This window comes from Bufo bufo, chromosome 1 (genome assembly GCF_905171765.1).
Source record: "Bufo bufo chromosome 1, aBufBuf1.1, whole genome shotgun sequence".
Classification (NCBI taxonomy): domain Eukaryota; kingdom Metazoa; phylum Chordata; class Amphibia; order Anura; family Bufonidae; genus Bufo; species Bufo bufo.
Window position 1 is genome coordinate 28,976,418 of NC_053389.1, and position 25,171 is coordinate 29,001,588.

General features: G+C 47.6%; 1 protein-coding gene across 1 annotated transcript in view; it reads left to right on the forward strand.

The window, feature by feature from the left end:
• Nucleotides 1-23,935: 23,935 nt before the first annotated feature.
• Nucleotides 23,936-25,171, forward strand: part of LOC120992551 (phospholipase A2 inhibitor and Ly6/PLAUR domain-containing protein-like) — an 86,905-nt gene continuing 85,669 nt past the window's right edge. Inside the window, exon 1 of the mRNA XM_040421595.1 lies at nt 23,936-24,070. Within this exon, the coding sequence (XP_040277529.1) occupies nt 24,016-24,070 (55 nt within the window). The 5' untranslated portion in view covers nt 23,936-24,015. The remainder of the gene's footprint in view (nt 24,071-25,171) is intronic.

Below are 25,171 nucleotides of genomic sequence, written 5' to 3' on the forward strand. Positions count from 1 at the left end.
GGTTAGGTGGACCTTGCCACAGATGGCGTTGCGCAGTGCACACTTGATTTTATCGGATACTTGGTTGTGCAGGGAAGGCACGGCTCTCTTGGAGAAGTAGTGGCGGCTGGGAACAACAAACTGTGGGACAGCAAGCGACATGAGCTGTTTGAAGCTGTCTGTCTCCACCAGTCTGAATGACAGCATTTCATAGGCCAGTAGTTTAGAAATGCTGGCATTCAGGGCCAGGGATCGAGGGTGGCTAGGTGGGAATTTACGCTTTCTCTCAAATGTTTGTGAGATGGAGAGCTGAACGCTGCCGTGTGACATGGTTGAGATGCTTGGTGATGGAGGTGGTGGTGTTGGTGTTACAATCTCTGTTTGCTGGGCGGCAGGTGCCAACGTTCCTCCAGAGGCGGAGGAAGAGGCCGAGGCAGCTGCAGAAGAGGGAGCAGGGGGAGCCTGAGTGACTTCCTTGTTTTTAAGGTGTTTACTCCACTGCAGTTCATGCTTTGCATGTAGATGCCTGGTCATGCAGGTTGTGCTAAGGTTCAGAACGTTAATGCCTCGCTTCAGGCTCTGATGGCACAGCGTGCAAACCACTCGGGTCTTGTCGTCAGCCCATTGTTTGAAGAACTTCCATGCCAGGGAACTCCTTGAAGCTGCCTTTGGGGTGCTCGGTCCCAGATGGCGGTGGCCAGTAGCAGGCGGACTCTCTTGGCGGCGGGTGTTCTGCTTTTGCCCACTGCTCCCTCTTTTGCTACGCTGTTGGCTCGGTCTCACCACTGTAAAAAGACAGGTGTGGGGGGGCACACTACAAAAGGGAACACCAAACAACAAATTAATAGTACACTTTATTCCACTGAATTGTGGTATAATCCTAAAAACATACCCCTAAAATACAAATAAAATATAGACCATATACAAATCTATAAAAATGCACACAAGGGAATGACACGGTTAAATACCCAAATAGCAGCTAATGAACTTGAGCGGCACACCAATATTGTCCACAATCGCAGAATGTCCCATAGGTATCCAAATCTAGTGGATTAGTGTAACACAGTTCTTACTGGGTTACCCCCAATTCAAGCCTGTGGGGCCCAATAGTTTGCTGGGTATGGCCTATGATAAACGGCTCACTACCGCTGCCACATTACCTGCACGTGCTGTCTCTGCTCAGACTCAGCTCGGTCTTACCGGTCTTCACTGCTAATCCTGCAGCGGTGGTATGGAAGGCCGCACACCCGCAGCGTCCCACGAGGTGTGCTTCCGCCTGCACGTATCGTCCCACGTGACCGGGTATCCAAGGAGACCGGATGCTTTGCTGTTGTGACGTCAGTATTGTGCGACAGCTTTCACAGCGGCGCTGTTCAGTTCACTTTATCTTCTTTTCTTTGCCGGCTTTATTTTCTTTGGTATGCGGTGGATCAACGCTCACTCTAACTACCGCCAGACGCGTTTCGGGGTCCCTCGCCCCTTCCTCAGTGGCCACTGAGGAAGGGGCGAGGGACCCCGAAACGCGTCTGGCGGTAGTTAGAGTGAGCGTTGATCCACCGCATACCAAAGAAAATAAAGCCGGCAAAGAAAAGAAGATAAAGTGAACTGAACAGCGCCGCTGTGAAAGCTGTCGCACAATACTGACGTCACAACAGCAAAGCATCCGGTCTCCTTGGATACCCGGTCACGTGGGACGATACGTGCAGGCGGAAGCACACCTCGTGGGACGCTGCGGGTGTGCGGCCTTCCATACCACCGCTGCAGGATTAGCAGTGAAGACCGGTAAGACCGAGCTGAGTCTGAGCAGAGACAGCACGTGCAGGTATTGTGGCAGCGGTAGTGAGCCGTTTATCATAGGCCATACCCAGCAAACTATTGGGCCCCACAGGCTTGAATTGGGGGTAACCCAGTAAGAACTGTGTTACACTAATCCACTAGATTTGGATACCTATGGGACATTCTGCGATTGTGGACAATATTGGTGTGCCGCTCAAGTTCATTAGCTGCTATTTGGGTATTTAACCGTGTCATTCCCTTGTGTGCATTTTTATAGATTTGTATATGGTCTATATTTTATTTGTATTTTAGGGGTATGTTTTTAGGATTATACCACAATTCAGTGGAATAAAGTGTACTATTAATTTGTTGTTTGGTGTTCCCTTTTGTAGTGTGCCCCCCCACACCTGTCTTTTTACATTCAATTTCTCACTCGGTCCTGAGGGTGGGACCTGGGGGTGAGCACCTTTTCCATATACTGAGCAGGTGAGCCGCTGTACTTCTTCTATATATTTTCGGTCTCACCACTGCCTCTTCCTCCGAACTCTGAAAGTCAGTGGCACGACCTTCATTCCATGTGGGGTCTAGGACCTCATCGTCCCCTGCATCGTCTTCCACCCAGTCTTCCTCCCTGACCTCCTGTTCAGTCTGCACACTGCAGAAAGACGCAGCAGTTGGCACCTGTGTTTCATCATCAGAGACGTGCTGAGGTGGTATTCCCATGTCCTCATCATCAGGAAACATAAGTAGTTGTGCGTTAGTGCATTCTATGTCTTCCACCGCTGGGGAAGGGCTAGGTGGATGCCCTTGGGAAACCCTGCCAGCAGAGTCTTCAAACAGCATAAGAGACTGCTGCATAAGTTGAGGCTCAGACAGTTTCCCTGATATGCATGGGGGTGATGTGACAGACTGATGGGCTTGGTTTTCAGGCGCCATCTGTGCGCTTTCTGCAGAAGACTGGGTGGGAGATAATGTGAACGTGCTGGATCCACTGTGGGCCACCCAATTGACTAATGCCTGTACCTGCTCAGGCCTTACCATCCTTAGAACGGCATTGGGCCCCACCAAATATCGCTGTAAATTCTGGCGGCTACTGGGACCTGAGGTAGTTGGTTCACTAGGACGTATGGCTGTGGCAGAATGGCCACGTCCTCTCCCAGCACCAGAGGGTCCACTAACACCACCACGACCATGTCCGCATCCGCTTCCCTTACTAGATGTTTTCCTCATTGTTACCGTTCACCACGATAAGAAAAAAATTATTTGGCCCAATGTATTGAATTCAAATTCAGGCCTTTTTTACAGGCACCTAACACTATCTGGCTATCTACTTAGGTACCATATTACACTAATACAGGCACAGCAGTAACGACAGATTTAGCTGAGTATAAATTGTAGGCAGTGTCGGACTGGGGTGCCTAGGGCCCACCAGTGGAATTGATTTTGGGGGCCCACCCTAGAGCTGGAGATATAACTTGTTCATTTTTCAGTCTCGCACACATGAATGTATGCATTTTAGCACACAATACAGTAACAGTATGCTAAACAGAACAGTATTGTGCACTGCACTATATCAAATAGTTTCTCTTTAAAGGGAGTCTGTCATCACAGTTTCACCTTTTTAACCCTTCCCATAGCTTTCTAGCAGCATTACAGTTGATAAAAACGTTACCTTTATAAGCAATCGTGGACTTATAAAACTGGCAAAAATCATCTTAGTAGGATGTGCAAATGAGGGCTCGCAAGTGCCCAGGGGCCGCGTCAACCTCGTAGGTGCCCAGGCAGCTCTGCCTTATCATCGCTTCCCTCCGCCCAGTCTTTCCCTCTGCCCGCCCATCTTCTTACTTCTTCTTTCGACGAGATCCTGCGCACTGAGTCCGTTAGCCGGCGCATGCGCATTAATTACTGTGATGCCATACCAGGAATGGAATGCGCCGGCCGATGGATATCAGACCCCCACCAATCAGATACTGATGACCTATCCACAGTCATATGTGACTGATATCAGCCGCTCCTCTTATAACGCTCCAGCACTGATATAACCTCCAGAGACATTACATCACATGTGACTGATATCAGCCGCTCCTCTTATAACGCTCCAGCACTGATATAACCTCCAGAGACATTACATCACATGTGACTGATATCAGCCGCTCCTCTTATAACGCTCCAGCACTGATATAACCTCCAGAGACATTACATCATATGTGACTGATATCAGCCGCTCCTCTTATAACGTTCCAGCACTGATATAACCTCCAGAGACATTACATCACATGTGACTGATATCAGCCGCTCCTCTTATAACGCTCCAGCACTGATATAACCTCCAGAGACATTACATCACATGTGACTGATATCAGCCGCTCCTCTTATAACGCTCTAGTACTGCTATAACCTCCAGAGACATTACATCACATGTGACTGATATCAGCCGCTCCTCTTATAACGTTCCAGCACTGATATAACCTCCAGAGACATTACATCACATGTGACTGATATCAGCCGCTCCTCTTATAACGCTCTAGTACTGATATAACCTCCAGAGACAATACATCCTATGTGACTGATATCAGCCGCTCCTCTTATAACGCTCCAGCACTGATATAACCTCCAGAGACATTACATCCTATGTGACTGATATCAGCCGCTCCTCTTATAACACTCTAGTACTGATATACCGTATTTTTCGCCCTATAAGATGCACCGGGGTTTTTGGGGAGGAAAATAAGAAAAAAAAATATTTTTAACCAAAAGGTGTGCTTTTGGTGGGTTTGGAACTAATGGTGGTCTGTGGATGGCACTATTACTGGGGATCTGTGAAGGACACTGTTATGGGGGGGATCTGTGAAGGACACTGTTATGGGGGGGGATCTGGGGATGGCACTGTTATGGGGGGGGGATCTGGGGATGGCGCACTGTTATGGGGGATCTGTGGATGACGCACTGTTAGGCCTCATGCACACGACTGTTTTATTCCATGTCCGTTGTTCCGTTTTCGTGATTTTCTGCGGACCCATTGACTTTTAATGGGTTTGTTGAAAACTCGGCTAATGCACCGTTTGTCATCCGCGTCCGTGATCCCTGGTTCCAGTCCGTCAAAAAAATATAACCTGTCCTATTTTTTCCACGGAAAACGGTTTGCGGATCCATTCAAGTCAATGGGACCGTGAAAAAACGCGGAGGCACACAAGATTGTCATCCGTGTCCGCGTCAGTTTTTTCCCTATCATTTGCATGGCAAACTTGACTTAGATTTTTTTTTAACTTTCCTTCATGTCTGGTGATCCTCCAAAAATAAATGAAGACACACGGAAACAAAAACGGAAACGGATCACGGAACAATGGAACCCCATTTTGCGGAACGGAACACAACAACGGTCGTGTGCATGAGGCCTTATGGGGGATCTGTGGATGACGCACTGTTATGGGGGGGATCTGTGGATGACGCACTGTTATGGGGGGGATCTGTGGATGACGCACTGTTATGGGGGGGATCTGTGGATGACGCACTGTTATGGGGGTATCTGTGACGGACACTGTTATTGGGGGGTATCTGTGGATGGCACTGTTATGGAGGGGGATCTGTGGATGGCACTGTTATGGAGGGGGATCTGTGGATGGCACTGTTATGGAGGGGGATCTGTGGATGGCACTGTTATGGAGGGGGATCTGTGGATGGCACTGTTATGGAGGGGGATCTGTGGATGGCACTGTTATGGAGGGGGATCTGTGGATGGCACTGTTGTGGAGGGGGATCTGTGGGATGGCACTGTTGTGGAGGGGGATCTGTGGATGGCACTGTTATGGAGGGGGATCTGTGGATGGCACTGTTATGGAGGGGGATCTGTGGATGGCACTGTTATGGAGGGGGATCTGTGGGTGGCACTGTTATGGAGGGGGATCTGTGGGTGGCACTGTTATGGAGGGGGATCTGCGGGTGGCACTGTTATGGAGGGGGATCTGCGGGTGGCACTGTTATGGAGCGGGATCTGTGGGTGGCACTGTTATGGAGGGGGATCTGTGGGTGGCACTGTTATGGAGGGGGATCTGTGGATGGCACTGTTATTGAGGGGGATCTGCGGATGGCACTGTTATGGAGGGGGATCTGCGGGTGGCACTGTTATGGAGGGGGATCTGCGGGTGGCACTGTTATGGGGGGATCTGTGGATGACGCACTGTTATGGAGGGGGATCTATGACGGACACTGTTATGGAGAGGGGGATCTGTGGATGGCACTGTTATGGAGGGGATCTGCGGGTGGCACTGTTATGGAGGGGGATCTGTGGGTGGCACTGTTATGGAGGGGGATCTGCGGGTGGCACTGTTATGGAGGGGGATCTGCGGGTGGCACTGTTATGGAGGGGGATCTGCGGGTGGCACAGTTATGGAGGGGGATCTGCGGGTGGCACAGTTATGGAGGGGGACCTGTGGGTGGCACTGTTATATATGTGCCATCACAGACCCCCCACCCCATAACAGTGCCATCCACAGACCCCCCCACCCCTTAACAGTGCCACCCACAGATGTCCCTCATAAAACTGTCATCCACAGATCCCCCCCCCACCGCTCCAGTATACAAATATAAAATGTCTGATTGAATTAAAAGTTATTACACATTCCCCCTCACTCCTAATATTACTGTACACCCTAACAGCTTCTGTACAACGCAGGCAGGCCGGGCGGTCAGCGCGTCACTCACTGACGTCACGTGCCTGCGCCGCCTGCTTGATTCATAAAGTAGGCGGCGCAGGCACGTGACATCGGGGAGTTATGCTGCTGTTAGGGTGTATGGTAATATTAAAAGTGGGGGGGGGGGGCATGTTTAATCACTTTTAATTGAATGAGACATTTTATATTTGAATATTGCAGCACCGGAGCGGCGGGGCCGGAGTACAGTGACTGCACCCAGTCCCTCCCCGCTCTCGTATACATCGCAGCCTGTAAAAATGTCAGCATTCACCCCATAAGACGCAGGGGCATTTTCCCATTTTTTGGGGGAAAAAAGTGCGTTTTATAGGGCGAAAAATACGGTAACCTCCAGAGACATTACATCATATGTGACTGATATCAGCCGCTCCTCTTATAACGCTCCAACGCTGATATAACCTTCAGAGACATTACATCCTATGTGACTGATATCAGCTGCTCCTCTTATATCGCTCCAGTACTGATATAACCTCCAGAGACATTACATCCTATGTGACTGATATCAGCCGCTCCTCTTATATCGCTCCAGCACTGATATAACCTCCAGAGACATTACATCCTATGTGACTGATATCAGCCGCTCCTCTTATATCGCTCCAGCACTGAGATAACCTCCAGAGCAGGGGCGTACATACAGGGGTCGCGGCTGGGCCCGGCACTCCAGGGGGCCCGGCCGCCTGTGGACTCCTGGCCCCGCCCTGCAGTAGTGCTGTGCCTGCCTGTATAAAGGCTGTTTCACACGAGCGAGTCGATTGCGGGAATCACGCTCCGTGTGTGAGTGTGAACCTCCGCTCTGCTCATAGTGACATAAAGCGGTCAGTATGATTCTGTGGAAAAAAGGCCATGCAGAGACACATAGTATTATAAATCATGATGATGCCGTGCGCTCCTGCAATCCAGAGCGGAGGTTCACACTCACACACGGAGCGCGATTCCCGCAATGGACTCGCTCGTGTGAAACAGCCTTAATCCGGGCGGCCAACCCGGGGCCCGCCGCCCAGTGTTGCGTTTCTGCGCTGCAGTGCCAGGCCAGGCCAGCCCTACCCTCCTTGAGTGAGAGTCTCCTCCCCCTGATTCTCCTCCCCGTGCAGGTGCGGCGTGCCTAGTCATTTCCTGTTGGGCGGCCGCACCGGACACAACGTTTCCCTAGGCTGCGCAGGCGCACAACAACGCCGAGACGCAGCAGGAAGAAGGCACCGGAGAGCGTGAAGAAGCCGGTGCCGGTTCAGAAGTGAAGATAAGATTTGTAAAAAAAAAAAAAAAAAAAAGGTCTTCATAATTGCTCACCTCATTTATGGTGAGTGAGTTCAGAGTAGACTCAGAGTAGGGTCTGATGGGGTCTGGCTTTATAACTAGCTCTGCTATATTTCTGTAGCCTGCAACCTCTGACTGCCCAGTTGGGCTGAAACTACTACACCCAGCATGTTCTGGCAGTAATAGTAAATGGATATTGGTGCAATTCTGAGCTACTAGTCTATATAATATTATATAGTAGCTCAGAATTGCACCAATATCCATTTACTATTACTGCCAGAATATGCTGGGTGTAGTAGTTTCAGCCCAACTGGGCAGTCAGAGGTTGCAGGCTACAGAAATATAGCAGAGTTAGGCTACTTTCACACTGGTGTTTCTGGGTCCGCCTGTGAGATCCGTTTCAGGGCTCTCACAAGCGACCCAAAACGGATCAGTTCAGCCCCAATGCATTCTGAATGGATGCGGATCCGCTCAGAATGCATCAGTTTGCCTCCGTTCAGCCTCCATTCCGCTCTGGAGGCGGACACCAAAACGCTGCTTGCAGCCAAACGGATCTGTTCTGAACGGATACAAGCATTTGCATTATAGGTGCGGATCCGTCTGTGCAGATTTGTTTTGGTGTCCGCCTGGCGATGCGGAGCCAAACGGATCCGTCCTGACTTACAATGTAAGTCAATGAGGACGGATCCGTTTTCACTGACACAATATGGTGCAATTGAAAACGGATCCGCCTCCCATTGACTTTCAGTGTAAGTCAAAATGGATCCGTTTGCATTATCTTTTTTTTTTTGTTCATGGTAATGCAAACAGATGCCTTCTGAACGGATACAAGCATTTGCATTATCGGTGCGGATCCGTCTGTGCAGATACCAGACGGATCCGCACCTAACGCAGGTGTGAAAGTAGCCTAAGGCTGCATTCACACGTCTGTGGTGTGTTGCGGACCCGAATCCGCAACACACCAGCCCGGCGCCCCCATAGAAATGCCTATTCTTGTCCGCAAGCTGCGGACAAGAATAGGACATGCTCTATCTTCTTGTGGAGCTGCGGACCCAAAATCAGGGCCGCACTCCGCAATTGCGGCTGCAGACAGCACACTGTGTGCTGTCCGCATCCATTCCGTCCCCATAGAGAATGAATGGGTCCGCACCTATTCCGCAAAATTGCGGAAAGGATGCGGACCCATTTTGTGGACGTGTAAATGGAGCCTAACTCTGCTGCTGGTGGAGGGAGGTTGGGGGGGGGGGGGGGGGGGCGGCGACGGGAAGGGGGCCCCATGGTTCAGTTTTACACCGGGGCCCCATGGATTGTGTGCTCCAGAGACATTACATATTATGTGACATTACATATTATGTGGGGGTGAGGGGCTGGGAAAGTGTGAAATGCCACTGATGAGAGGGAAGAGGGGGACACTGGGAGACATGACTTCTTGCTCTGTATAAAGTATAGGTGAGATAGTTGGTGGGAAAGGTCTGTGAGGGGCTGGAACAACAGGGACACAAGATGTGCAGGGGCAGCAGCTTCAGGACTCTCTTCCCAGTTCCCTCCCACAGTAACTTACCCCAGTGCTGCTGTGTGGAGTAGTGGGACCAGTGAGAGAAGAGAACTTTATACTGGAGGGAGGCAGAGTGACTCAGAGAGAGCAGCGTCTCCATCTCCTGCTGCTGCCTCGGCTGTCGGCTCCTCTGGCTCCGCCCCCTCCTCACACATGATGGAATCTCACACTGCAGAGAGGAGGGGGGGCCGTCTGCTCATGTCGGGTCGGTGAAGTTTACTTTGGAGAAAGGAACAAGCGCTGCAAGGTACTGTGCTGTCCCTTTCACCAAAGTAAAATGATATGTGTGCCAGTGCTGCAGTCCAGCCCCTGATAACATAGTAACTGCCCTGCCCCTGCTGGTGGCTCTGGCTGCAGTATAAGCAGACAGGCAAGGGGCCCACCGGGCATTTCACCGGCTTCCCGGTGAGCCAGTCCGAGCCTGATTGTAGGCCTATTATTTAGGCGGTGGATGACAGGTATACGTTTACGGACAGAATTAGACTTGGAGATGCACGGTAGCGTTTGAAGATATTGAGAATGACCCTATCCGCACCTTCAATGTAATATACCCTTTTATGGATAGATTTAAACTTTGCCTGCTACAGCAGAAACCACTGATTTAGGGAATTGCTAAGTTGGGAATTGTATTTCAACCCAGAAAAAAATATATCCTTTGCCAGACAGCAGACAGTATTACAATTGGCTAGCCACAGCTGAAACACCAGATTTAGGGTACTGCTATTTTGGCAATTGTATTTCACCCCTCAATAAAATAGCAAGCACAGCCAAGCCCCTGATGTAGGATATAGCAAAAAAAAAACACACTATTGATGGTTAAATGGATTTGGTGGCAGCTTGTGCTGGCGCACCACAAGACACAAAATGGCCGCCGATCACCCCAGAAAAAAGTGACAGAAAAACGCTCTGGGCAGCCTAAAAACAGTGAGCAATTAAATAGCAGAGGTTGAATGATACACAGCTGTACATCGATCACTTCAGTAAGTGTTTTTGAAGAGTAAATCCCTGCCTAATCTCGCCCTAACGTCGCAGCTGCATCCTCTCCCTACACGGATCAGAGCAGAGTGACGTGCGGCGCTACGTGACTCCAGCTTAAATAGAGGCTGGGTCAGATGCTGCACTGGCCAATCGCAGCCATGCCAATAGTAGGCATGGCTGTGATGGCCTCTTGTGGCAAGTAGTACGACGCTTGTTGATTGGCTGCTTTGCAGCCTTTCAAAAAGCGCCAAGAAAGCGCCGAACACCGAACCCGAACTTTTACGAAAATGTTCGGGTTCGGGTCTGTGTCACGAACACCCCAAAATTCGGTACGAACCCGAACTATACAGTTCGGGTTCGCTCATCCCTAATCAGGATGTCTTCAGTTCAGTCTATTTGACTGTTAAGGACGGAGATAATACTGCAGCATGCTATGGTTTTATCTCCGTCCAGTGGCGTAACTACCAGGGAAGCAGGGGAAGCGGCTGCTTCGGGGCCCGGGCTGACAAGGGGCCCGGCCCCCGGCAGCGTGCCCTGTCTATCCCTGCAGAGCTAAACATATGGGGATCCCTCAGCTCCGCGCCCCCCCTCCCAGTATACCAGACATAGGGGCTCTGCGCCCTGCAGCTCAGTGTAGATGCCAGATCCTTCTAAGCTACAGGACCTTTGATGATGTCATGACCATGTGACCGGTCATGTGGGTGGGAGGAGCCAGGCTGTGGACTGGTAGCGCCTTTATGATCCTCATCTGCTCCTGACTTTGGCTTGAACTGTTGAACATATGAGGTTAGCACCCTAGCACTTACAATTCCGGGTACTTAGGGGTTAATGCAGGGATGATGTGTATGGCCTCATTCACACATTGCAGATTTAGTCAAATCTGCCAACAAGATGTACAGCGAGCTTGTAGCAGCATAGCTGTGTGTGTCTTCCTACCCAGAGCAGCTGTGTGTGGGGTGCATGCAGCAGAGCTGAGGGTGCTTCATGTGTATAATGCAGCAAAGATAGGTGTATAGTGTGAATCCAGAACAGTAGTGTGTGTGTGGTGTATGTAGCAGAGCTGTGTGTGTCTGCCTACCCAGAGCAGCTGTGTGTGGGGTGCATGTAGCAGAGCTGAGGGTGCTTCATGTGTATAATGCAGCAAAGATAGGTGTATAGTGTGAATCCAGCACAGTAGTGTGTGTGGTGTATGTAGCAGAGCTGTATGAGACAGAGGAATGTATAATGTGCACAGCGGAGCTGTGTATGTAAAATGTGCAACACAGTGATATATAATGTGCCACCCAGAGCTGTGTGTGTGTGCGCATGTAGCAGAGCTGTGTATGTAAAATGTGCAAAAACCCTGATGCTCTCAAAAAGAGCAAGCAATATAAAACATTGTAGTTTGATACCTTTTACCCCTTAAAGACCGCCCCCATTTTCATTTGTACATTAGCCATAACCTTTTTATTTTTCCATTCACAGTTATATGAGGGCTTATTTTGTGTGGGACAAGATGCATTTTTTAAATGCCGCCAATTAGTTTACCATGTCTTGTATCAGAAAGCAGGAAAAAAATATATTTGTGGGTTAAAAAAACAAAACAAAAAAAAAACACACACAATTCCACCAAGATTTTTGAGGTTTTCACATCACAGCGTTCACTAAAAATGCCGTCTTTATTCTGCGGCTCAATACGATACTAAACTTGTATGGTTTTTATTTGGTTTAATTACTTAAAAAAATTACTTTTCTATATTTCGGTCTATGTGAGGGCTTGTTTTTGTTTAACGATCAGTAGTTTTCTGGGGGAAGGGGGGGGCCCATACAAAAACTTGCTGTGGGGCCCAGTCACTTCTAGTTACGCCCCTGTCTCCGTCCAAAAAAACTGAACACTTGCCTGAATGACGGATCCGGCATTTTTATCCATAGGATTGTATTAGTGCCGGATTCGGCATTCAAAATACCGGAATGCCGGATCCATCCTTTCAGACCGAGAAAAAGGTTAAAAAGATAAAATCCGGATGACACCGGAACGACAGATCCGGCATTTCAATGCATTTGTAAGAAGGATCAGGATCCTATTCAGTCTTACAAATGCCATCAGTTGGCATACGTTTTGACGGATCCGGCAGGTAGATCCGGCGACGGAACTGCTTGACGGATCACTCTGCCGCAAGTGTGAAAGTAGCCTTAGTTGGTTTGTAACAGTTTGTGTCGATCTGCTTACAATATCATATTGCAATAATGACGCTCAGTAGTTTTTACTCACTGTTAGCCGATCAGTGGGCTGTCAGAAAAAAACGCATCAGAAACGCACTGAAATCGCAATGCGTTTTTTGGAAGTAAAACTGAAGCAATGCCATCTGGATAAACTATTGAGGCTGGGAACAGGATTGGAGAAAGACTATTTTTTTGAAATCTCCTTCTAAATACAGGGATTTTATATCTAACATGACGAAGTGGAGATCCAGTGTGCGTTTTGGTGGGAACTGGAAGAGTGGGTATAAAAGTGGGAAGGGTCCCAATGTATTCATGGCCACTGAGGAAGGAGTCCATAGAACTCCGAAATGCGTTTGGTACAAAAGATACATGGAACCCAGAACCCACCATAAAGAACCCACTGGATCTAAGGATGAAACTAGATCCACTTTTTTATGAAGCGCTTCATATGAGAGAACTATCCTCGGAACCCAGTATATCCCAATACACATGCTGATCGAGATTCCACTAACACGTGGAACGCTGATTCTCGCCGCAGCTTATGCAAAGACTGTTTGTTCACGGCAGCAATAACGGCAGCTGCCACTTCTGAGGGGACCGTTGCTTCTACTTATGTCCTTCAGTTATTCCCTGTAACAATTTGACATACAGTTAGGTCCATATATATTTGGACAGAGACAACATTTTTCTAATTTTTGTTCTGTACATTACCACAATGGATTTTGAACAAAACAATCAGATGAAGTTCAAACTTTCACTTTTAATTCAGTGGGTTGAACAAAATGATTGCATAAAAATGTGAGGAACTAAAGCATTTTTTAAACTCAATCCCTTCATTGCAGGGGCTCAAAAGTAATTGGACAAATTAAATAATTGTAAATAACATTTTAATTTCTAATACTTGGTTGAAAACCCATTGTTGGCAATGACTGCCTGAAGTCATGAACTCAGGGACATCACCAGACGCTGCGTTTCCTCCTTTTTATTGCTCGACCATGGCCTTTACTGCTGCGGTTTTCAGTTGCTGTTTGTTTCTGGGCCTTTCTGTCTGAAGTTTAGTCTTTAACAAGTGAAATGCTCTATTGGGTCCAGATCCGGTGACTTGGCCATTCAAGAATATTCCACTTCTTTGCTTTAATAAGCTCCTGGGTTGCTTTGGCTTTATGTTTTGGGTCATTGTCTATCTGTATTATGAAACGCCGAACAATCAGTTTGGGTGAATTTGGCTGGATTTGAGCGCACAGTATGTCTCTGAAAACCCCAGAATTCATCCAGCTGCTTCTGGCCTGTGTCACATCATCAATAAACACTAGGGACCCAGTGCCATTGGCAGCCATGCATGCCCAAGCCATCACACCACCTCCGCCATGTTTTACAGATGATGCGGTATGCTTTGGATCATGAACTGGTAGAGGTAGAGTTTGATCTTGGTTTCATCTGTCCAAAGAATGTTCTTTCAGAAGTGTGCTGGTCTTTTAAGATTTTAGTTTTTTAACAAAGTCCAATCTAGCCTTCTTATTCTTGAGGCTGATGAGTGGTTTGCACCTTGCAGTGAACCCTCTGTACTTACTTTCATGCAGTCTTCTGTTTATGGTAGATTTGGATATTGATACGCCTACATCCTGGAGAGTGTGGTTCACTTGGTTGGCTGTTGTGAAGGGGTTTCTCTTCACTATGGTAATTATTCTGCCATCATCCACCACTGTTGACTTCCGTGGGCATCCAGGTCTTTTTGCATTGCTGAGGTCACCATTGCTTTCTTTCTCAGGATGCACCAAACTGTAGATTTTGCAACTCATAATAGTGCAGCAATTTCTTGGATGGGTTTTTTCTGTTTTCGCAGATGAAGGATGGCTTGTTTCACCTGCGTGGAGAGCTCCTCTGACTGCATGTTTACTTCTCAGCAAAATCTTCAAAATGCAAGCACCACACCTCAAATCAACTCCAGGCCTTTTATGTGCTTAATTGAGAATGAAATAATGAAAGAATTGCCCACACCTGCCCATTAAACAGCCTTTGAGTCAAATGTCCAATTACTTTTGGTCCCTTTAAAAACAGGGTCCCACATGTAAAGGAGCTGAAACCCTCAAATGAAAGCTAAAAGTCTAGACTTTTATAGGTCATGTTCATTATATAACTATAACTTGAAATATGTTTTAGAAAAACAGGTATTAAAAACAAAATTTGTGTCAGTTTCCAAATATATATGGACCTAACTGTACAGAGGGAAGTGAAGAGAAATAAGTAGCCTTTCTCTGTATAATATAATTTCTGAATTGCAATTCATATATTTTACACAACTTGTTTTTTATATATTATCTGTGTATATTTTTTATATTTTTCTTTTTTCCCCCTTCTTTTATATATTTTATACATATGACTAATTAATAAATGAAATATTTGAATGACAAGGATAAGGTCTCTCTGGATTCCTGCAAATGAAGTGTGCCTATCTACAGTTATAAAAACGTAAAAACTCAGTGGCAGTATTGCTGTTTTTCTCCATCTCCCTCCCAGAAAGAGTTAATAAAACGTAATCAGAAAGTTATGTGTACCCCAAAATAGCGCCATTAAAAACTACAATTTGTCCCGCATAAAAACAAGCCCTCATAAAGCTATATAGACAGAAACATAAAGAAGTTATAGCTCTCGGAATGCGACGATGAAAGAGGAAGAAAAACTCTTGGTCAGTAAGTCCCAAAATAGGCCGGTCACTAAGGGGTTAATGGGTGGGAAAATCCTCATGGGTCCATGGCTGATTCATATTGACAAAAGTGATGTTTCTTACAATGACAGAGGATACCTTTGTCTATTTGTGTGAGACGACGCCACCTAGATGATACTGGAGGCTGGACAAGACAGCATAGCGAGGGCAAACTGGGCCAGTCCTAGCCACTGTTCCAATCTGCCTCCCCAAAAGTCCATGGGGTCAGGGAACACAGTGTGTGCCGGGGAAAGGCCATATTTAGAAAACTAGACAATTTTAAACCATTTTTTTTTATTATACAAGAAAAGGGTAGCGGGGCAGAAGTACAACTATCACACAACAAATTACATTTTGGTGAAGGTGCAGAACTGCTCCACGTTTTAATAATGACAATGACAATTTTACAGTCTGGCAAAAAGTACAACTGATGGCATAAGAAGAATTACATTTTTGAAAATAATTACATTTTGTTGAAGGTGCAGAAGTGCCCCACTATGGACACCTGGCCAAAAGTCCAATGGATGGGATATGACAAAAACTGAGGCTGAGGGCATACAGAAGAATTACATTTTTGAAAAGAATTCAGCTTTGGTGAAGCAGTGGAACTGCATCAAAACTTACACAACTAAGTGGTACAGCAACAACTGCACCACCAGCAGCTTGGCCAAGAGGCAGTTCAGCATGCTTATATGAAAGAAATTAAGCTGTTAATAAACATGAATTGTGCTAATTGTACTTCATTGTCAAGTATTCTCCCTTCTCTTGGGCTAATATAACTATGAAGAGCATGAATTTTTAAGTTGAATTAAGAAATATAGGGGGTCATTTACTTTTCTGAAATACTCCTAAATTAGACCTATCTCACCCAGCTCACTCCAGGTCTAAAATTGTGGGAGTGGCGTGGCATGGAAGGGGAAGGGCCGGTAGGCCCGTCTCATTCACCATTTTCTACACCTGTTTTAGGCATGGAAAAAGGTCATAATGTAAGACAGCTCGGAAGCTGTCTTAGATTTAGAACTGGCGCTGGATGAGCCAAAGTTATGAAGCCTCTGTAACGTGACAAATGTAAGGTTATGCACATGGGTAGTAATAATTAGAGATGTCCCGAACTATTCGCCGGCGAATAGTTCCCGGCGAACATAGCTTGTTCGCGTTCGCCGCGGCGGGCGAACATATGCAATGTTCGGTCCGCCCCCTATACGTCATCATTGAGCAAACTTTGACCCTGTACCTCACAGTCAGCAGACACATTCCAGCCAATCAGCATCATACCCTCCCTCCCACCTCCTATCAAATAGCAAGGACAGCATCCATTTTAGGGACAGCATCCATCTTAGATTCATTCTGAAGCTGCAGTGTCACAAATTTGACTAAGTTGTAATCGCAATGCGATTAATACGGGTTATATTAATCGCATTGCGAATTCAACTTAGAGCTGGGTTCCTAATGGTTGTATTGCTAGAATATAACGAAGATTGAGAATATAGTGCTATATCCGTTATATTAGTCAATTCTAGCAATACAACCATTAGGAACTCAGATCTAAGTTGTAATCGCAATGCGATTAATACAGGTTATATTTAGAGTTGAGCGAACACCTGGATGTTCAGGTTCGAGAAGTTCGGCCGAACTTCCCGGAAATGTTCGGGTTCGGGATCCGAACCCGACCCGAACTTCGTCCCGAACCCGAACCCCATTGAAGTCAATGGGGACCCGAACTTTTCGGCGCTAAAAAGGCTGTAAAACAGCCCAGGAAAGAGCTAGAGGGCTGCAAAAGGCAGCAACATGTAGGTAAATCCCATGCAAACAAATGTGGATAGGGAAATGAATTAAAATAAAAATAAAATATATAAAAATAAACCAATATCAATTGGAGAGAGGTCCCATAGCAGAGAATCTGGCTTCACGTCAGCAGAGAATCAGTCTTCATGCCATAGCAGAGAATCTGGCTTCACATCACCCACCACTGTAACAGTCCATTGTCATATATTTAGGCCCCAGCACCCAGGCAGAGGAGAGAGGTCCCGTAACAGAGAATCTGGCTTCATGTCAGCAGAGAATCAGTCTGCATGTCATAGCAGAGAATCAGGCTTTACGTCACCCACCACTGGAACAGGCCACTGTCAGATATTTAGGCCCAGGCAGAGGAGAGAGGTCCCCTAACAGAGAATCTGGCTTCATGTCAGCAGAGAATCAGTCTGCATGTCATAGCAGAGAATCCGGCTTCACGTCACCCACCACTGGAACAGGCCACTGTCACATATTTAGGCCCAGGCACCCAGGCAGAGGAGAGAGGTCCCATAACAGAGATTCAGGCTTCATGTCAGCAGAGAATCAGTCTTCATGTCATAGCAGAGAATCAGGCTTAACGTCACCCACCACTGGAACAGGCCACTGTCACATATTTAGGCCCCGGCACCCAGACAGAGGAGAGAGGTCCCGTAACAGAGAATCTGGCTTCATGTCAGCACAGAATCAGTCTTCATGTCATAGCAGAGAATCAGGCTTCACGTCACCCACCACTGGAACAGGCCACTGTCACATATTTAGGCCCTGGCACCCAGGCACAGGAGAGAGGTCCTGTAACAGAGAATCTGGCTTCATGTCAGCACAGAATCAGTCTTCATGTCATAGCAGAGAATCAGGCTTCACGTCACCCACCACTGGAACAGGCCACTGTCACATATTTAGGCCCCGGCACCCAGACAGAGGAGAGGTTCATTCAACTTTGGGTTGCCCCGCAATATAATGGTAAAATGAAAATAAAAATAGGATTGAATGAGGAAGTGCCCTGGAGTAGAATAATATATTGTTAAGGGGAGGTAGTTAATATCTAATCTGCACAAGGGATGGCCAGGTCCTGTGGGATCCATGCCTGGTTCATTTTTATGAACTTCAGCTTGTCCACATTGGCTGTAGACAGGCGGCTGCGTTTGTCTGTAATGACGCCCCCTGCCATGCTGAATACACGTTCAGACAAAACGCTGGCCGCCGGGCTGGCCAGCACCTCCAAGGCATAAAAGGCTAGCTCTGGCCACGTGGACAATTTGGAGACCCAGAAGTTGAATGGGGCCAAACCATCAGTCAGTACGTGGAGGGGTGTGCACAGGTACTGTTCCACCATGTTAGTGAAATGTTGCCTCCTGCTAACACGTTCCGTATCAGGTGGTGGTGCAGTTAGCTGTGGCGTGGTGACAAAACTTTTCCACATCTCTGCCATGCTAACCCTGCCCTCAGAGGAGCTGGCCGTGACACAGCTGCGTTGGCGACCTCTTGCTCCTCCTCTGCCTTCGCCTTGGGCTTCCACTGGTTCCCCTGTGACATTTGGGAATGCTCTCAGTAGCGCGTCTACCAACGTGCGCTTGTACTCGCGCATCTTCCTATCACGCTCCAGTGTAGGAAGTAAGGTGGGAACATTGTCTTTGTACCGGGGATCCAGCAGGGTGGCAACCCAGTAGTCCGCACACGTTAAAATGTGGGCAACTCTGCTGTCGTTGCGCAGGCACTGCAGCATGTAGTCGCTCATGTGTGCCAGGCTGCCCAGAGGTAAGGACAAGCTGTCCTCTGTGGGAGGCGTATCGTCATCGTCCTGCGTTTCCCCCCAGCCACGCACCAGTGATGGGCCCGAGCTGCTTTGGGTGCCACCCCGCTGTGAACATGCTTCATCCTCATCCTCCTCCACCTCCTCCTCATCCTCGTCCTCCTCGTCCTCCAGTAGTGGGCCCTGTCTGGCCACATTTGTACCTGGCCTCTGCTGTTGCAAAAAACCTCCCTCTGAGTCACTTCGAAGAGACTGGCCTCAAAGTGCTAAAAATGACCCCTCTTCCTCCTCTTCCTCCTGGGCCACGTCCTCTTCCATCATCGCCCTAAGTGTTTTCTCAAGGAGACATAGAAGTGGTATTGTAACGCTGATAGCGGCGTCATCGCCACTGGCCATGTTGGTGGAGTACTCGAAACAGCGCAACAGGGCACACAGGTCTCGCATTGAGGCCCAGTCATTGGTGGTGAAGTGTGTCTGAACCGCAGTGCGACTGACCCGTGCGTGCTGCAGCTGAAACTCCACTATGGCCTGCTGCTGCTCGCACAGTCTCTCCAGCATGTGCAAGGTGGAGTTCCACCTGGTCGGCACGTCGCATATGAGGCGGTGAGCAAGAAGGCCGAAGTTGGCGAGCAGTGGCAGGGTGTGAACGCCAGGAGGGGGGAACAGACGGCCCGCACTTTATGCAGCAGCTCTGACATGTCGGGGTAGTTGCGAATGAACTTCTGCACCACCAAATTCAGCACATGCGCCAGGCAAGGGATGTGCGTCAAACCGGCTAGTCCCAGAGCTGCAACGAGATTTCGCCCATTATCGCACACCACCAGGCCGGGCTTGAGGCTCACCGGCAGCAACCACTCGTCGGTCTGTTGTTCTATACCCCGCCACAACTCCTGTGCGGTGTGGGGCCTGTCCCCCAAACATATGAGTTTCAGAACGGCCTGCTGACGTTTGCCCCGGGCTGTGCTGAAGTTGGTGGTGAAGGTGTGTGGCTGACTGGATGAGCAGGTGGAAGAAGAGGAGGAGGAAGCTGAGTAGGAGGAGGAGGAGACAGGAGGCAAAGAATGTTGCCCTGCGATCCTTGGCGGCGGAAGGACGTGCGCCAAATAGCTCTCCGCCTGGGGCCCAGCCGCCACTACATTTACCCAGTTAGGGAGATATAGCGTCCCTGGCCGTGCTTACTGGTCCACGTATCTGTGGTTAGGTGGACCTTGCCACATATGGCGTTGCGCAGTGCACACTTGATTTTATCGGATACTTGGTTGTGCAGGGAAGGCACGGCTCTCTTGGAGAAGTAGTGCCGGCTGGGAACAACATACTGTGGGACAGCAAGTGACATAAGCTGTTTGAAGCTGTCTGTGTCCACCAGCCTAAATGACAGCATTTCATAGGCCAGTAGTTTAGAAATGCTGGCATTCAGGGCCATGGATCGAGGGCGGCTAGGTGGGAATTTTCGCTTTCTCTCAAATGTTTGTGAGATGGAGAGCTGAACGCTGCCGTGTGACATGGTTGAGATGCTTGGTGACGCAGGTGGTGGTGTTGGTGGTACATCCCATGTTTGCTGGGCGGCAGGTGCCAACGTTCCTCCAGAGGTGGAGGAAGAGGCCGAGGCTGCAGCAGCAGAAGAGGCCGAGGCGGCAGCAGCAGAAGAGGTAGCAGGGGGAGCCTGAGTGACTTCTTTGTTTTTAAGGTGTTTACTCCACTGCAGTTCATGCTTTGCATGCAGGTGCTTGGTCATGCAGGTTGTGCTAAGGTTCAGAACGTTAATGCCTCGCTTCAGGCTCTGATAGCACAGCGTGCAAACCACTCGGGTCTTGTCGTCAGCACATTGTTTAAAGAAGTGCCATGCCAGGGAACTCCTTGAAGCTGCCTTTGGGGTGCTCGGTCCCAGATGGCGGCGGTCAGTAGCAGGCGGAGTCTCTTGGCGGCGGGTGTTCTGATTTTGCCCACTGCTCCCTCTTTGTCTTTTGCTACGCTGTTGGCTCGGTCTCACCACTGCCTTTTCCTCCGAACTGTAAAAGTCAGTGGCACGACCTTCATTCCATGTGGGGTCTAGGACCTCATCGTCCCCTGCATCGTCTTCCACCCAGTCTTGATCCCTGACCTCCTGTTCAGTCTGCACACTGCAGAAAGACGCAGCAGTTGGCACCTGTGTTTCGTCATCATCAGAGACGTGCTGAGGTGGTATTCCCATGTCCTCATCATCAGGAAACATAAGTGGTTGTGCGTCAGTGCATGCTATGTCTTTCACCCCTGGGGAAGGGCTAAGTGGATGCCCTTGGGAAACCCTGGCAGCAGAGTCTTCAAACAGCATAAGAGACTGCTGCATAACTTGAGGCTCAGACAGTTTCCCTGATATGCATGGTGGTGATGTGACAGACTGATGGGCTTGGTTTTCATGCGCCATCTGTGCGCTTTCTGCAGAAGACTGGGTGGGAGATAATGTGAACGTGCTGGATGCACTGTCGGCCACCCAATTGACTAATGCCTGTACCTGCTCAGGCCTTACCATCCTTAGAACGGCATTGGGCCCCACCAAATATCCCTGTAAATTCTGGCGGCTACTGGGACCTGAGGTAGATGGTACACTAGGACGTGTGGCTGTGGCAGAACGGCCACGTCCTCTCCCAGCACCAGAGGGTCCACTAACACCACCACGACCATGTCCACGTCCGCGTCCCTTACTAGTTGTTTTCCTCATTGTTACCGTTCACCACAATAAGAAAAATATTATTCGGGCCAATGTATTGAATTAAAATTCAGGCCTTTTTTTACAGACACCTAACACTATCTGGCTATCTATTTAGGTACCGTATTACACTAATACAGGCACACAAGTAATGACAGATTTGGTTGAATATAAATGTGAGGCCTATTTTTTACGCGCTGTGTGACAGATATACCTTTAATCACAGAATTAGACTTGTATCTGCACGGTAGCGTGTGTGTTAAGTTTTTCAGAATGACACTATCAGCACCTTGAATCTAAGATATCCTTTTTGGGATAGATTTAAAGTAGGCCTGATATAGCAGAAACTACTTATTTATGAGAATGGCAAATTTGGGAATAGTTTTTCAACCCAGAACAAAAACTGTGCTTTTACGGTCACTAAAAATAACTTGACCAGCTAAAACTGTACTGATTTGGAGGAATAGAAATGTCAGGCCTATTTTTTAGGCGCTGGGTGACAGGCTCAACTTGCCCCTGATGTAGTATATGGCCAAAAAATAACCAGACTGTTGATGGTTAAATGCACTTGGGTGACACAGGCTCAGCCTGCACCTGATGTAGGATATAGCAAAAAATAACCAGACTGTTGATGGTTAAATGCACTTGGGTGACACAGGCTCAGCCTGCACCTGATGTAGTATATGGCCAAAAAATAACCAGACTGTTGATGGTTAAATACACTTGGTGATAGCTTGTGCTGGCGCACCACAAGCCACAAAATGGCCGCCGATCACCCCAGAAAAAAGTGATATAAAAACGCTCTGGGCAGCCTAAAAACAGTGAGCAATTCAATATCAGCACTTCAATGATCCACAGCTGGAGATCGATCACTGAATTAAGTCTTTTGGAGGAGTTAATCTGCCTAATCTCGCCCTAACGTCTCAGCAGCATCCTCTCCCTACACTTGTATCAGCAGAGTGACGTGCAGCGCTAAGTGACCCAAGCTTATATAGAGGCTGGGTCAAATGCTGCACTGGCCAATCACAGGCATGCCAATAGTAGGCATGGCTGTGATGGCCTCTTGGGGCAAGTAGTTTGATGCTTGTTGATTGGCTGCTTTGCAGCCTTTCAAAAAGCGCCAAGAAAGCGCCGAACACCGAACCCGAACCCGGACTTTTACGAAAATGTTCGGGTTCGGGTCCGTGTCACGGACACCCCAAAATTCGGTACGAACCCGAACTGTACAGTTCGGGTTCCCTCATCCCTAGTTATATTAATCGCATTGCGAATTCAACTTAGAGCTGGGTTCCTAATGGTTACAGTGGCGTTGCTATGGCTGGTGTCACCCGGTGCGGTAGAAAATGGTGTCACCCCTGCCCCCCTCCCCCCCCGAAGCCATAACAAAGAGATAAAGAGAGAAAAAAAGAAGTCACTAAGTCAGCTCCAATCAGATATCTGCATAGACCCAGAGTCTTGGTCTACGTGCAGATATCTGATTGGAGCTGACTTCTTATTTTCTCTTTTGCACATAAACGTTTAAACTATATTCCTTAGTAAAAATGACCAGTCCACATCATGTGGGTCTATATTTATGAGGGCCCCCCTGAGCAAAGATTAGTAAATGTGGCCGGTGGCCCCAGCCCACAGTTCAACCCAACCCCTTATGTCTCCTGGCCTGGGGCCGTCTCTATAATAATCTACCAGTAATTTATGAATGGGGTTAGGTTATTAACTTATTATTATTGGGGTATTATGAAAATAATTTGCTCTATAAAGTCAGAGCCGCTCTACCTACCTCCTCCTCCCGGCACCAGAGACTCCTGCAGGGCAGCTGCCGCGGCGCCCCACCGCTCACCAGGCTGCAGTGAGTCACCCCCCCCGTCCCCCTTTACCACGTGACGACGCGACCAATACAACCATTTATGAACTCAGACCTAAGTTGTAATCGCAATGCGATTAATACAGGTTATATTAATCACATTGTGAATTCAACTTAGAGCTGGGTTCCTAATGGTTGTATTGCTAGAATATAACGAAGATTGAGAATATAGTGCTATATCCGTTATATTCGTCAATTCTAGCAATACAACCATTAGGATCTCAGATCTAAGTTGTAATCGCATTGCGAATTCAACTTACCACACGCTGCGTCAACTACGTAATTTTCCATGGGAGTTTTGCCATGGATCCCCCTCCGGCATGCCACAGTCCAGGTGTTAGTCCCCTTGAAACAACTTTTCCATCACTGTTGTGGCCAGAAAGAGTCCCTGTGGGTTTTAAAATTCGCCTGTCTATTGAAGTCTATGGCGGTTCGCCCGTTCGCGAACATTTGCGGAAATTCGCGTTCGCCGTTCGCAAACGGAAAATTTTATGTTCGCGACATCTCTAGTAATAATGCAAGTCACCAGTACATACTAAATGGTAAAACACTGGGTAACACTGACATGGAAAAGGACCTAGTCATCTCTGTGCATGAAAAACATTAAACTACTTGTATTTCTTTGATTTCCTCTTTTGATTGTAAGAAGACTTACACGCATGCACAGAGTCATTTTGGAAAACCAACGCCCTGGCTTTAGAAAAAAAAAAAAAAACAGTCTTCTGCTGTAGGTCTTGCAGTTGTTCTCATATAATCCTTCTGGAATCATGGACAACACTGTGCTCCTGCTGTCCCTCATCCTGTCCAGCCTGGTAGCTACAAGTAAGTTCTTCTTTCTACAAGTTACCGTTTGAAATTTTTATATTTGTTTATCCCTAATTTAAAAAAGAAACATGGTAGTAAAAATAAAATGTGCAATCTAAATATAAATGACATTTTATTACCGATTTCATATAAATCCATTTGCTTTTAGCTTCCTGCACATGCTGTAGCGATAAAGTTGCTTTTGAGGAAAAGTTTGTTTCTAATTAACAGCTTGGAAGAAAAGCTATATGGAAAAAAACAAAGCAATATGTTTTAATTTACTTCATAAAATACTAACAACAACAAAAAAAATCTGTATTTATTTTAAAGACCCCCGATTACATTAACTTCTATGCTAGTTTTAGGCACATTTCTGAAATGTAACTGTTCTTGGATCCTTGCAGCTATAAAGTTCTGCTACCTAAGAAAAAAAGAAAGATCTCCGCTCCATTTTTGTCTATGTGTTGGCAGAAATTCTAGGAAAATCTGACACATTAGGATGCTCTCGGTTCTGCAGAGTTTCTTACTAGTTAACTCTTAGTGCTGCTCCCCCTTGTTCATGTTAAGTGGAGAGTGGAATGAATTTAGAAACCCTGGAAAGTAATTTTAGTAAGGAATGCTATCCCCGCCACTGCCAGGACCCTATTTACAGTGCAGAGCAATCCGTTACTACATGTCGTTAGAGTGTGTCTAGTGTGTGTACTTCTGTGTGTGGTGTACATACGTATGTATGTGTGTGTAATGTGTATGTATGTGTGTATGTATGTGTCGTGTAAGTATGCTCCCTAGGCCTGGTGCAGTGAAAGAAGGCTTCACCCTTTGTTCCCTCGGGCACACCCTGATGTTGGGTCTCCTGCCTGATAGTAGTCGGGGTGCCCTTGATGTTAGGTCCTTGTATGGGAGCAAAGTACAGTAGGGCGTGTAGAGTGCAATGGCCAACACATGGTGTACTGTAGGAGGCGGTAACCAGGCCAGACATAGTAAAATAAACATCTCTTTACTGAAATAAAAAATAGGAGTTGTAGTGCATCCAATGATTAGTGATGAGCGGCAGGGGCAATATTCGAATTCGTGATATTTAGCGAATATTTGGCCAAATATTCGCCATATATTTGCGAA